General features: G+C 29.1%; 1 protein-coding gene across 1 annotated transcript in view; it reads left to right on the top strand.

The window, feature by feature from the left end:
* The window catches only part of prage, a 75255-nt gene extending 66976 nt beyond the window's left edge, over positions 1-8279 (top strand). The window contains exon 3 of the mRNA XM_065508478.1: positions 820-8279. Within this exon, the coding sequence (XP_065364550.1) occupies positions 820-2648 (1829 nt within the window). The 3' untranslated portion in view covers positions 2649-8279. The remainder of the gene's footprint in view (positions 1-819) is intronic.
* Positions 8280-16696: the final 8417 nt, after the last annotated feature.

The following is a 16696-nucleotide window of genomic DNA, read 5'->3' as shown; positions in this document are numbered from 1 at the left end:
AAACGGAATGACAATCTTATACATATATACCCTTCTCACGAAGGTGAAGGGACTATTTGGTATACTTTGGTATGTATATTAGAGTGCTCTAAGATTGTAGTGTTCTATGTATTGTTGAAATACGTTGTCTAAAATATTAGTATGATAGGATTACGTTAACTGGTGGCGCAACGACGCTGAAGTTTTGAGGTACATTTGCAATTTTTTCAGTTTTTGTAAAAATTTTAAATAGTTACTTTTGCAATTTAATTTCAATGAATCGAAATGTGAATAATTGTTGGTCTAATGAGGTATAAAGGACAAAAATTGGTTACAAAATTTTAAAGTTATTAAAAATTCCCCAGGCCATTAACGTGTCCCAAGCCACTAGAACAAGAAATGTAGGAAGAAAACTAACATGTTTGGAGAAAGATTAAAATAAAAGCGAATTTTTACTTAAAATATAAAAATAAATAAAATTAAGATGACAAAAGATGGCAGATTATGGAAAAAGATGGCAGATAGAGGACACAAATTTTATAGATGACAGCCAGTTAAAATAGATGATTGTCCTCTAAAAAGAGGACGTATGGTCACCTTAAGTTTGGAGACCATCGGTTGGATGGTTTCAGAGCCTATAACATTTTTTGTGTTTTATGTATATATGTATATATGCGGATCATAAATGTTTTTTTTTGGCGATTTTTTAAACAACCATGTGAAATTTCGTTACGATATCTCCATTAGCTCCCGAGATACCGAATTATTAAAAAAATGTTTTAAAATATTTTTGATAATGTTACAATTAAAAATATCTTTTTTATTTTCGTTTCTTTTTAGACAAAATGGCTACATGTCATAATGCAGCTCATCGTAACAGTATATCTAGTGAAGCAGGTGGTAGTGATGATTTAAACTGTAGCTCCAGTAATGAGGATTTGTGTTCAACGTATTCAGTGCGCGCAAATTCATCAAAAAAGGCAACAAAACAGAGACAAAAGAAACACCAGAAACGTAATCAACACCATATTACCATGGATGCTACTAACATTAGCACAAATGTCAAACTCATGGATACTGATGAGGAAACTATAGATAATGTTAAACCTAATGGAGTAAAACAGATATCAACCAATGGCGCATTAAACTTAAGAAAGCAATGCACAAAAGCTGCCGCTTTGAAGGCGGTTTTGAATAATAGAAAAATATCAAAGTCGTACATTCAAGGCCTAAGCACTTTGGAATTGAATTCGCCTGTTCGTAGTTCCTTGTCATCCGCTTCTTCAACAACATCTATAAACTCTTCAGTTTCGTCATCGGCTTCAAGCTCACCAACAAATTCAGTCAATTCCTCACCCACTGCATCGCCAACTGCTTGTAAGCGTAACACGGATATTTTAAAAAAATCTGCAAAATCGTTGATATCACCTTTGAGACAATTTACCAAATTGAACATGAACGAACAGGAAATGGTTCAACAAATGAGACGGTATGTAATCGATCCAAATCTTCTAAGAGTATTCGGCTTCCCTGTAGAATCAGTTCACAATGAGGGTAGCGTTGATATTTTCAAATGTTTGCCAAAACATTTGGCCGAGGAAGCTGTAACTAAAGACAATCAACGTCATCATTGTCATTTTTATGGTCGGAAAAAATCTGACGTAATCAATAAAAGTGATGATTTTTATTCGAGTTCCTGTGGGCAACAATGGTATGCTAACAGTTCAATCGATTCGGGCCATGGTTCTGATGAATCTAGTCCCCGCTCCACCGACTCCGATTCAAGTGAAATTGGTGAAGATGACGCAATTGCACCTGTAATGGCTTTCTATACACCTGATGGTGTTTACCAAATATTTTCGGAGTATTGTAATTCCATAGACAAACAATGTGTGCGGTGTTCCAAAATGTTCCAAGTCAATGAAGAAGGCGAGTACTTGTCTTTCGATTCGTGCACTTATCACTGGGGTAAACTGAGTAATGTCTACAACGGCAAATGCTACACCAATATTTATTCTTGCTGCCAAGATGAAGAGCTTAGTGAAGGGTGCTCTCGGCATCCCTTGCACGTTTGGAATGGTGCTGTAGTAGGCATAAATGGCCCGTACACAGATTTCGTGCACACGCAACACAGGGAGACGAAACTTCACAACTATACAAAAGTATATGCCATCGACTGTGAAATGTCTTATACAGGCTTGGGTTTGGAAGTCACCAAAGTCACTGTGGTGGGCTATGATGGCGCCTTGGTTTATGAATATTACGTGAGACCACAAGCCGAAGTAATCGATTATAATACTCGTTTTTCGGGTGTTTCTGAAAAAGATTTCTTAGCTGACTCGAATAACTCTATTAAAACTTTTGCCGAAGTACAACACGACTTGTTAAACCTCTTCGATGCCGATACTATACTCATTGGTCATGGTTTAGATAATGATTTGAGGGTTTTGCGTTTAGTACACAAAACGATCGTGGACACTTCAGTGATCTTTAGTCACTCAACGGGATATCCATACAGAAGATCTCTCAAGAATTTAACAAAATCTTTTTTAAAACGTGACATACAGTGCAGTAATATGGGTCACAGTAGCTATGAAGATTCCCGAGCCTGCCTAGAGCTAATGTTGTGGAGAGTGCGAAAAGATTTACGGCACTGGAATTACCAATGAGAACGCAAACATCTTTAATGATTATAACAAAAACATAATTGTGATCAATTTTATGTATATAATTTTAATTTTTTAATTCCTAAGAATCCGGATATTGTAAAAATTTAATACTTTTGTACGTATGTTGTATGAAAGTGTTAATTATAAACAAAATTGAATTTGTACATATAAGAGGGTGGTCATTCCATCGGTTTTTTATGCTATATATGAGTTGTATTTCCCTACAATAATACAAAGTTGCAGCAATTTTAAAACTAAAACATCACCAATCAACACAAGAAAGAAAAGCTACAACTATTCGAAACGCGGTTGAGAAAAGGAGTCAAATAATTGGTCACACTACTATACAAACGAGTGAATGATATTGTGTGAATGTGCTATGCAAAATAATTAATTTTTTATCTTTATATTTATGTATTTCAATTTTTTCTGAAATATTATAGCAGATTTTGAGTTTACAATCCCAACTAATACGAACATTTTCTGTTCATTAACAAAAAACTAATTATTTAAACGAATTTTTAATAATGTTCTTGAAAAAATTTAAATTTTTATTTATTAAACTTTTGCTCTGTATTTTTTATTTCCTTTTCTCTGGAGAATCAAAATCGAATGCAATAACTTTGTTCAACTAGAGGCGCAACTGAGAGTAAGCTGAGAGTAACAATAATTACTCTCTTCACACGTACTTGTGATCAGCGTTGCCACCAGCGTTGCCACTCATAAAATATTTTTCTTACCAAATTTTTAATTAAAACCTACCAAAACCTACCAAATTTATAATATTTGAGAAATGCTGTATGGATTCGTTTCAAAATTAATAGTTAACTTAAAATTATATAATTGCTGCTATAAAATTACCCACACAGAGAAACCAAATTCGTGATGGCAATCGAATTTGTTGCCAATCGAATGATTCTACCTTAGTAACCGAATTTTACAGTTGTGGGTAAACATTTTTAGAAGGAGTAACAAAAATTTGGTTATTTCAACCGAATTTCTTCTTTATTAACTGACTTTCTGTTGAAAGAACCGAAAAATTCTATGTGTGCAACCGAATCATTTGATTGGCAACAAATTCGGTTGCTACTACGAATCTGTTTCTCTGTGCAGAGGAAGAAAGTTATTTAATAACACTACAATCATAAATATGTTAAAATCGTTCAGTTTTCGAGATTTTATTTTTGAGTCGATTTAACGATGTCCTTCCGTACGTCTGTCTGGCTGGTTGTCCATGTATTTCACATAGCCCCCATATAAATGTCCTCCAGAAATAAGACATTATCCGTCATAAATGCTTGATTTATATAGATATTAAATAACATTTTTACAAATAAATTACACCTAAAAATTCAATTCATAATTGACCATAGCTCCCATATAAGTCCCGCTTCCGAAAATTACTTAAACGAGCATAAAACTCCTAAAAGTGTTGGTATCCCGAAAAAATTCAACACAAATAAGTTTCATATAGAAATAAATTACGCGTCCTAATTTCCATAATTGGACATTTAAAGTGTCAGATGAAACTGAAATATTGAATAATAACACATATTATTAGAAAATAAAAGTTTTGAGAGCCCTTTGGCATTTTTTGAACTCAACACTACTAAATAAATACACATTTACCTGACTAAACTAAATATTTAAGAAAATGCTATCTTCATATTATAGAATATTATTTTGGCTTAACATAAGTAGTTTTTTCGTTATTATTTTAATTATTTTGTTCTTAAAAATACTTATGTATTCAGAAATATCGTAGCCTACCAAAATACGACAAATATCGAAACAAACCAACCAAACTACCAGAAGTCAATTTGTTAACTTGAAACTACCAATTTTGGTCCAAAGCGGCAACGCTGCTTGTGATATGTGAATTCAACATACTTTTGAGAGAATTAAACATATCAAATTACATGAAATTTTAACTGTTATTTTCCGATTAAATACAGACCGAACCTCTTTATTACACTTCTACACAATATTTGGCAAATTCTTTGAATACTTTTCAGAACACTTTTTTACCGAAACACGTTTATTTTGCTCTAACGAAAAAAAATATTTTTTATTAATTTTTGACACTTAATTTTATTTGTGGTGGAATTTAATTTATAGAACAGAGCATAGACAACAACTAGATAGGTAACTGAGAGCCAAAAACCTAATTCATGAGAATGTATTGCATGTATTTTGTTATTGTTTCACCCGTATGTGTGAAAAGAGAGTAATTTTTCCATATATATTACTCTCTCCTTCCGTTCTATGTGTTTATTCTATGGAACAGAGTTTAAATTTTTGGCACTGAAAATAGAAGAAAATTTAAATAAATTAAAATTTAAACATTTTTATACAACTCTGTGTGTCTGGTGAAAATTAAAAAGGCACCAATACAATCTCAAAACTATGTACTAATACATTCTCACGACTTAGGTTTTTGACAACAGACTTAGGTTTTTTCCCTCTCAGTAACGCTTCTATGGACATAGAATAATAGTTACTTAGCATTTTGGTTAGGAATTCTAATAAAACAATTAAAACAATAATCTAAATCATAAAAATCAAAATTGTATTCCCATAACCCAATAAACCAGAGAATGATATGATAGCGAAAGCGATATTGACTTATTATTGAAAACGATATTATCATAATATCGTTTTTAAATATTGTGCGTCCAATAAAATTAATAAATAAACCACAAACATTTGAAAAAACTTCAAACAGAAAAATAATTTAAGTTACAAATTTTCAAACATACGAAAGCTGAAAACAAAAGTAATATTAAAATATTTTTCTTTAATTAATTAATACATATCTTTATTGAAACCTCTATAAAATAATTAGTTGCAATGTTTTGAGGATTTACTTAAAAGTATTACAACAATTAACAACTAAATAATTAAATACAGAAACTGCTAATATCACAGTATTAAGGAAAAGTAGTCTAAAAAAGCTTGTAAACACATCAATGTTATACGAAATTTTAAAACAACCACCAATTATTATTCTTTAATTACAAAAGAGTCTCAGTGGAGTCTTATTTAGAAAATGTCCAATTATATAAATAAATCCCTACATCTTTGATATTTTCGTTTGTACTTAATTCTCTGATTAATTAACATTTTACTAATATCAGAAATTTCTCGTTGCCAAGAATGTTTGCAACCGTGTTTTCTTAAAAGCTTCAATGACAATAGATATTAATTAATTAAAATAAAAGTCTAGATTACCTGTATTAGTAACAGGTTGGTCAATGTCCTGGCACCTAATTTCATTTTCCACCCAGCTTCTAATTACTGACTAGTCTGCAGGAACTGAATATGTCAAGGGCTGAAAAATTGAGACAAGAGTTTGATAAAATAATGTCTACTGTAGACGACTGGACTGGGTTGATATTTTGTCCAAAGCGAGTATGTTCATTTGGGTAATATATGTAGTGGCTGGATTAGAGGTAGTGGCTGAAGAGCTCCTTACCATTAGAATTGTTTGACAAAAAAGTCTCATTTGAAAGGAGAATATCGGTTTTCCTTTTACGAAAAACTTATTCCAGCTGTGCAGCTGCTGACTCAGTTGTAATGTCTTGGGCATTCCAATGCATAACATAAATATTGTGTAAACATGTTGAAGCATCATACCCAAAACTACAACACGATTGCAATATTTTGCTCCATGTCGATACATAGCACACTAATAATACACAGAAATATTAAAAAATATCTTATTTTCGTACCCCCATATGCATAAACAATTTTTAAATTTATCAAAAGATTATAAAACAAAATTTCCGTACAAAATTTGATTTATTAAGCTTTGATAAATTTAAATGCACTTTATAAATAAGGCCTATCTATAATATCTCTCTTTGATACATGCTGACGATGAAACTCGATCAGATAAAGAGCATAATTCGTTTATATGTATGAATACTTATCTCGAATTATTCCAATAACAAAATTAAGTATTTTACACTTTTTATATAATAATAAACTAAAACTCTTTGAATTGAAATTAAGTTTTATTAAACGATGATAAATTTAAAATGTTATTATGAATAAAACATTTATCTAGAAGTTTCTACAACACATGCGAGTAAGGTCCTATTTACATTGGCAACATTTCATGCGATAAATCACAGAAACTTGTTTGTTTGTTTGATTGTTGGCTTGAAGTGTTGAGAAGCTAACGGGGTAGGGAAAGATGCACGATGTCGCAACCCATGCGATTATAGGTTATTTTTCATGTTTTGCTTTTGAATTGTTGTTGTTGTCAAATATTAATATTACAAGATGCAAGGCACAAATTAGATGAGTGTAACCTTTAAAGGTGTTAGGAATCATTTTTGAAAGTAAATACAAATACAATTGCTGCGCTTAATCCCCAATGTAAATAGGCTCTAAGCTGGTGAAAATTGAACATTTGATTTCTTATTGCAACAAAAGCAAAATACGTATTTAATTTTTACTCAGAGAACACGTACGCTTGTGATATAGAAACTTAAATTTCAATCATTTGGAGCGAAATTTTAAGTTAATTTAATTAAATATGTTTAACAATAAAATGTACTGATTTTTTGCTGTGATTTTTATTACACTATTCGCGCGCTATTCTCATTTTTCTGTTGTCCATTGTGACATGAAAGAGGAAAATAGCTTCAAAAATTACCTTAAAAACCAACATAACTACCTTTTCTCATTATTATTATTATTATTATTATTATTATTATTATTTTGTTCTTTAATTTTGAAATCAACTACGTTTTTTATACCAATTTTACATACTAATCATATCATGTGCCGAATAACATTTTTTTTTTCATCCCCTTTTATTAAATTTATTTCATAATACATAAGTATATACCAACATACATATGTATATCATTATCATATATACAAAGAAAACTGTTTTGGTTGTGATAACCGATTTTGTACCTATTTTGAATCATTCAGTATTAATGACAGAATTTTTCTGTTGTGGCTGACAAAAATTGGGATATTTCAATCATAATTCTTTTTTTCCAATTAACTTTCTTTAGCTAGAGCCGATTGGCTATAAATTTGGTTATCACAACGAATATGTTATCTCTGTGTACATACTACATACATATGTATGTACATATTTACATATGTATATCATTAAACAAATATGTAATTAAAATACATAAATTATTATAAGTCCTTAAATTTTTATTCAAAAGGTTTTATTCAAAATATCAATCATTATTTTTCAATGTACAATATATACCTGTAGATATGTATGCACCATTGTGAATACATACATATGTACATATACTATACATAGTACTTATGTATGTATGTACATATAGACATATAGTTTTTAAGTTTTTTGTATTGTATTGAACGCTGTACATACATATAGTTAGTCATACATAATTATCACAGATTTGAAAATATGATATTATTGCAAAAACAATAATCATAAATAATGTTCCTAAGTAAATGAAACAAATCTTAACAATTACTCTTATCAAATGTGAAAATAGTGATAATTTCTTTAGAAAATATAATGAAAAAACATGTACCTACATATATATATACATTTTATTCGTATGTTTGTTAATTTTTTTAAAGAAAAATAAAATTTTAATTTATTATTTTTTTACTATATACAAATTAGTGTTAATGCTTGTTTTATTTTATGAAAAGGAATTAGAAACATCATACTTCCAAGAGATTTTATTATTTTTCCAGGTACCCATTTATCCCCTTCCGAAAAGTTTCGACATAAGATATTATCATTAATTTGAATATGAGGTTTTATTTTATTCGAGCATGGGTTGTGAGTATTAGTAGGGCTTAAGAGAGAGAGTAACGTTCGATGTTGTCGACCATGTAAAAGTTCTGCGGTAGATTTTCCACATGAGTTTGGACTAGTTCTATATGTTGTTAAATAAGCAAGCACTGATGCTTGTAAGCTAGAACCATCTGTTAATTGTTTTTTAATAGAAGTTTTAAATGTACGTACAAACCTTTCTGCATTACCATTCGAAGAAGGATGAAATGGTGCTGTTGTAAGATGTTGAATACCATGTATTTCACAGAACACTTTAAAATCATTTGACGTAAATTGAGTTCCGTTATCAGTAACAATTGTCTCTGGTAATCCTTCAATTGAAAATACGTTTTGTAATGCTTTGATGGTAGATATTGTAGTACTGTTCTCCATTTTTATAACATACTAGCTGAACCCGGTCCGCGTTGCTGGCCCTTAGAAAACATCTGTTTTATATTGAATCTCGATTTTAATATACAGTTTCGGACAAAGTCGGTGATCCAATGAATTCAAAAATTCAGTAGGATAATCAAAGGCTTGTTCTTCGTTCATTACTGTGTCAATCTATTTGTATTTTATTGTTTTGCCAAGCAGTTTCAATTGTATTTGCTTATTGATCTTGTTAACATCATAATTTGTTGGTGCCAAAATTGCATGTTCCCACAGACAATCCGAATTGTTGTAGTTCGTTGTAAGACTTGGGAATACTTTGTCGACAACGTCTTGAATATTCATTTGCATTTGGCAGAAGTCCGGAAATGAAATCTCATTTGTGGAGGGATCAATTGGAATTTCTCGCATCATCATTGGGAAGCGGGAGCAATGATCCAATTCTGTGGTACATTTAAAGGTTCATGAAGCCGACGTCATTTGAAAGCATGTGTTGTACTTTTGGATATTTTGAAGGAAGTGTTTGGAAATAGGATTGGCGCCGGAAATGTAATTTAGTAGCAGCTCAGACGGCTTAATAACTGGTAGCAGAATAACTTTACCGTTCGAAAAGCACATTCCCGGGGATTCCTTAGGGAACTTCAAAATGCTGCAATGTAAGTAATGTTTGTTCATTGCGTCCATATGTAACATACATACACATATCTGTTTTTATATATAATGACATTAACGGTATAATGTAAAAATTAGATTTTTACACACCTCTCCGCCCACAGACCGAATATCAAAAATCCGACTTTACAGTGTTACCCGCTGGGTTATTCTGAAGATTCCCTGAAAATTTCATCAAAATCGGTCCAGAAGTTTTTTTATATAAATAGATGGTATTAGCGGTATAATGTAAAAATTTGATAATGCCACGCCCCTCCGCTCACAGACCGAAAATCAAAAATCTGACTTTACAGTGTTACCCGCCAGGCTATTCTGAAGATTCCCTGAAAATTTCATCAAAATCGGTGGAGCCGTTTTTGAGTTCATTCGGAACATACATACATACCCACATACAAACATCCATTTTTATATATATAGATGGGAATTGAGAAAAAGAATCCACTATTATTAGCCACATGTATTTTTCAAATGGACCTGCATAGTCCAAATGCACACGTTGCCATGGTGATGTAGCTTTTGGCCACGGAGAAAACTGCTTTGGTGGATTTGTTGAGTGTGAATGAAACAATTTCAGCTATATCATCATAAATTTTTGGCCACCAACAATAACGTCGTGCAATTTGTTTCATTCTAACTATTCCCCAATGACCTTGATGTAAAAGTTGCAATATACGTTTTCTTAAACGTTTAGGAATCACAATACGATTAAAATTGTTTTGTAGTATTTAACATCGCCATTAAACGCTTATTGCTCAGAAATATTAGTGTTTAAAAGCTTATTGTTCAGAAATATGATTGTTTAAACGCTTATTGCTCAGAAATATTAGTGTTTAAACGCTTATTGTTCAGAAATATGTGTGTTTAAACTCTTATTGCTCAGACATATTAGTGCTTAAAAGCTTATTGCTCAGAAATATTAGTGTTTAAACGCTTATTGTTCAGAAATATGAGTGTTTAAACGATTATTGCTCAGAAATATTAGTGTTTAAACGCTTATTGTTCAGAAATATGAGTGTTTAAGCGCTTATTGCTCAGAAATATTAGTGTTTAAACGCTTATTGTTCAGAAATATGAGTGTTTAAACGCTTATTGTTCAGAAATATGATTGTTTAAACGCTTATTGCTCAGAAATATTAGTGTTTAAACGCTTATTGTTCAGAAATATGAGTGTTTAAACTCTTATTGCTCAGAAATATTACTGCTTAAACGCTTATTGCTCAGAAATATTAGTGTTTAAACGCTTATTGTTCAGAAATTTGAGTGTTTAAACGCTTATTGTTCAGAAATATGATTGTTTAAACGCTTATTGCTCAGAAATATTAGTGTTTAAACGCTTATTGTTCAGAAATATGAGTGTTTAAACTCTTATTGCTCAGAAATATTAGTGCTTAAACGCTTATTGCTCAGAAATATTAGTGTTTAAACGCTTATTGTTCAGAAATATGAGTGTTTAAGCGATTATTGCTCAGAAATATTAGTGTTTAAACGCTTATTGTTCAGAAATATGAGTGTTTATGCGCTTATTGCTCAGAAATATTAGTGTTTAAACGCTTATTGTTCAGAAATATGAGTGTTTAAACGCTTATTGTTCAGAAATATGATTGTTTAAACGCTTATTGCTCAGAAATATTAGTGTTTAAACGCTTATTGATCAGAAATATGATTGTTTAAACGCTTATTGATTAGAAATATGAGTGTTTAAACGCTTATTGATCAGAAATATGATTGTTTAAACGCTTATTGATCAGAAATATGAGTGTTTAAACGCTTATTGATCAGAAATATGATTGTTTAAACGCTTATTGATAAGAAATATGAGTGTTTAAACGCTTATTGATCAGAAATATGATTGTTTAAAAGCTTATTGATCAGAAATATGAGTGTTTAAACGCTTATTGATCATAAATATGATTGTTTAAACGCTTATTGATCAGAAATATGAGTGTTTAAACGCTTATTGATCAGAAATATGATTGTTTAAACGTTTATTGATCAGAAATATGAGTGTTTAAACTCTTATTGATCAGAAATATGAGTGTTTAAACGCTTATTGATCAGAAATATGATTGTTTAAACGCTTATTGATCAGAAATATGAGTATTTAAACGCTTATTGATCATAAATATGATTGTTTAAACGCTTATTGATCATAAATATGATTGTTTAAACGCTTATTGATCAGAAATATGATTGTTTAAACGCTTATTGATCATAAATATGATTGTTTAAACGCTTATTGATCAGAAATATGATTGTTTAAACGCTTATTGATCATAAATATGATTGTTTAAACGCTTATTGATCATAAATATGATTGTTTAAACGCTTATTGATCATAAATATGATTGTTTAAACGCTTATTGATCATAAATATGATAGTTTAAACGCTTATTGATCAGAAATATGAGTGTTTAAACGCTTATTGATCAGAAATATGAGTGTTTAAACGCTTATTGATCAGAAATATGATTGTTTAAACGCTTATTGATCATAAATATGATTGTTAAATGCTTATTGATCAGAAATATGATTGTTTAAACGCTTATTGATCAGAAATATGATTGTTTAAACGCTTATTGATCAGAAATATGATTGTTTAAACGCTTATTGATCAGATATATGATTGTTTAATCGCTTATTGATCAGAAATATGAGTGTTTAAACGCTTATTGTTCATAAATATGATTGTTTAAACGCTAATTGATCATAAATATGATTGTTTAAACGCTTATTGATCATAAATATGATTGTTTAAACGCTTATTGATCATAAATATGATTGTTTAAACGCTTATTGATCAGAAATATGAGTGTTTAAACGCTTATTGATCATAAATATGAGTGTTTAAACTCTTATTGCTCAGAAATATTAGTGCTTAAACGCTTATTGCTCAGAAATATTAGTGTTTAAACGCTTATTGTTCAGAAATATGAGTGTTTAAGCGCTTATTGCTCAGAAATATTAGTGTTTAAACGCTTATTGTTCAGAAATATGAGTGTTTAAACTCTTATTGCTCAGAAATATTAGTGCTTAAACGCTTATTGCTCAGAAATATTAGTGTTTAAAAGCTTATTGTTCAGAAATTTGAGTGTTTAAACGCTTATTGTTCAGAAATATGATTGTTTAAACGCTTATTGCTCAGAAATATTAGTGTTTAAACGCTTATTGTTCAGAAATATGAGTGTTTAAACTCTTATTGCTCAGAAATATTAGTGCTTAAACGCTTATTGCTCTGAAATATTAGTGTTTAAACGCTTATTGTTCAGAAATATGAGTGTTTAAACGCTTATTGTTCAGAAATATGAGTGTTTAAACGCTTATTGTTCAGAAATATGATTGTTTAAACGCTTATTGCTCAGAAATATTAGTGTTTAAACGCTTATTGATCAGAAATATGATTGTTTAAACGCTTATTGATTAGAAATATGAGTGTTTAAACGCTTATTGATCAGAAATATGATTGTTTAAACGCTTATTGATCAGAAATATGAGTGTTTAAACGCTTATTGATCAGAAATATGATTGTTTAAACGCTTATTGATAAGAAATATGAGTGTTTAAACGCTTATTGATCAGAAATATGATTGTTTAAAAGCTTATTGATCAGAAATATGAGTGTTTAAACGCTTATTGATCAGAAATATGATTGTTTAAACGCTTATTGATCAGAAATATGAGTGTTTAAACGCTTATTGATCAGAAATATGCTTGTTTAAACGCTTATTGATCAGAAATATGAGTGTTTAAACGCTTATTGATCATAAATATGATTGTTTAAACGCTTATTGATCAGAAATATGATTGTTTAAACGCTTATTGATCATAAATATGATTGTTTAAACGCTTATTGATCATAAATATGATTGTTTAAACGCTTATTGATCAGAAATATGATTGTTTAAACGCTTATTGATCAGAAATATGATTGTTTAAGCGCTTATTGATCATAAATATGATTGTTTAAACGCTTATTGATCATAAATATGATTGTTTAAACGCTTATTGATCAGAAATATGAGTGTTTAAACGCTTATTGATCAGAAATATGATTGTTTAAACGCTTATTGATCATAAATATGATTGTTTAAACGCTTATTGATCATAAATATGATTGTTTAAACGCTTATTGATCAGAAATATGAGTGTTTAAACGCTTATTGATCAGAAATATGATTGTTTAAACGCTTATTGATCATAAATATGATTGTTAAATGCTTATTGATCAGAAATATGATTGTTTAAACGCTTATTGATCAGAAATATGATTGTTTAAACGCTTATTGATCAGAAATATGATTGTTTAAACGCTTATTGATCAGAAATATGATTGTTTAATCGCTTATTGATCAGAAATATGAGTGTTTAAACGCTTATTGATCATAAATATGATTGTTTAAACGCTTATTGATCAGAAATATGATTGTTTAAACGCTTATTGATCATAAATATGATTGTTTAAACGCTTATTGATCAGAAATATGATTGTTTAAACGCTTATTGATCAGAAATATGATTGTTTAAACGCTTATTGATCATAAATATGATTGTTTAAACGCTTATTGATCAGAAATATGATTGTTTAAACGCTTATTAATCATAAATATGATTGTTTAAACGATTATTGATCAGAAATATGATTGTTTAAACGCTTATTGATCATAAATATGATTGTTTAAACGCTTATTGATCAGAAATATGATTGTTTAAACGCTTATTGATCATAAATATGATTGTTTAAACGCTTATTGATCATAAATATGATTGTTTAAACGCTTATTGATCATAAATATGATTGTTTAAACGCTTATTGATCATAAATATGATTGTTTAAACGCTTATTGATCAGAAATATGATTGTTTAAACGCTTATTGATCATAAATATGATTGTTTAAACGCTTATTGATCAGAAATATGATTGTTTAAACGCTTATTGATCAGAAATATGGTTGTTTAAACGCTTATTGATCAGAAATATGATTGTTTAAACGCTTATTGATAATAAATATGATTGTTTAAACGCTTATTGATCATAAATATGATTGTTTAAACGGTTATTGATCAGAAATATGATTGTTTAAACGCTTATTGATCAGAAATATGATTGTTTAAACGCTTATTGATCAGAAATATGAGTGTTTAAACGCTTATTGATCAGAAATATGATTGTTTAAACGCTTATTGATCATAAATATGATTGTTTAAACGCTTATTGATCATAAATATGATTGTTTAAACGCTTATTGATCAGAAATATGAGTGTTTAAACGCTTATTGATCAGAAATATGATTGTTTAAACGCTTATTGATCATAAATATGATTGTTAAATGCTTATTGATCAGAAAAATGATTGTTTAATCGCTTATTGATCAGAAATATGAGTGTTTAAACGCTTATTGATCATAAATATGATTGTTTAAACGCTTATTCATCAGAAATATGAGTGTTTAAACGCTTATTGATCATAAATATGATTGTTTAAACGCTTATTGATCATAAATATGATTGTTTAAACGCTTATTGATCAGAAATATGATTGTTTAAACGCTTATTGATCATAAATATGATTGTTTAAACGCTTTTTGATCAGAAATATGATTGTTTAAACGCTTATTGATCATAAATATGATTGTTTAAACGCTTATTGACCATAAATATGATTGTTTAAACGCTTATTGATCAGAAATATGAGTGTTTAAACGCTTATTGATCAGAAATATGATTGTTTAAACGCTTATTGATCATAAATATGATTGTTTAAACGCTTATTGATCATAAATATGATTGTTTAAACGCTTATTGATCAGAAATATGAGTGTTTAAACGCTTATTGATCAGAAATATGATTGTTTAAACGCTTATTGATCATAAATATGATTGTTAAACGCTTATTGATCAGAAATATGATTGTTTAAACGCTTATTGATCATAAATATGATTGTTAAACGCTTATTGATCAGAAATATGATTGTTTAAACGCTTATTGATCAGAAATATGATTGTTTAAACGCTTATTGATCAGAAATATGATTGTTTAAACGCTTATTGATCAGAAATATGATTGTTTAAACGCTTATTGATCAGAAATATGAGTGTTTAAACGCTTATTGATCATAAATATGATTGTTTAAACGCTTATTGATCATACATATGATTGTTTAAACGCTTATTGATCAGAAATATGATTGTTTAAACGCTTATTGATCAGAAATATGATTGTTTAAACGCTTATTGATTAGAAATATGATTGTTTAAACGCTTATTGATCAGAAATATGATTGTTTAAACGCTTATTGATCAGAAATATGATTGTTTAAACGCTTATTGATCATAAATATGATTGTTTAAACGCTTATTGATCATAAATATGATTGTTTAAACGCTTATTGATCAGAAATATGATTGTTTAAACGCTTATTGATCAGAAATATGATTGTTTAAACGCTTATTGATCATAAATATGATTGTTTAAACGCTTATTGATCATAAATATGATTGTTTAAACGCTTATTGATCAGAAATATGATTGTTTAAACGCTTATTGATCAGAAATATGATTGTTTAAACGCTTATTGATCATAAATATGATTGTTTAAACGCTTATTGATCATAAATATGATTGTTTAAACGCTTATTGATCAGAAATATGATTGTTTAAACGGTTATTGATCATAAATATGATTGTTTAAACGCTTATTGATCATAAATATGATTGTTTAAACGCTTATTGATCAGAAATATGAGTGTTTAAACGCTTATTGATCAGAAATATGATTGTTTAAACGCTTATTGATCATAAATATGATTGTTTAAACGCTTATTGATCATAAATATGATTGTTTAAACGCTTATTGATCAGAAATATGAGTTTTTAAACGCTTATTGATCAGAAATATGATTGTTTAAACGCTTATTGATCATAAATATGATTGTTAAATGCTTATTGATCAGAAATATGATTGTTTAAACGCTTATTGATCAGAAATATGATTGTTTAAACGCTTATTGATCAGAAATATGATTGTTTAAACGCTTATTGATCAGAAATATGATTGTTTAATCGCTTATTGATCAGAAATATGAGTGTTTAAACGCTTATTGATCATAAATATGATTGTTTAAACGCTTATTGATCATAAATATGATTGTTTAAACGCTTATTGATCAGAAATATGATTGTTTAAACGCTTATTATA

This window comes from Calliphora vicina, chromosome 4, assembly GCF_958450345.1.
Source record: "Calliphora vicina chromosome 4, idCalVici1.1, whole genome shotgun sequence".
NCBI lineage: Eukaryota > Metazoa > Arthropoda > Insecta > Diptera > Calliphoridae > Calliphora > Calliphora vicina.
The sequence above is the reverse complement of the archived record's forward strand: the minus strand, read 5'-3'. Positions and strand labels throughout refer to the sequence as shown.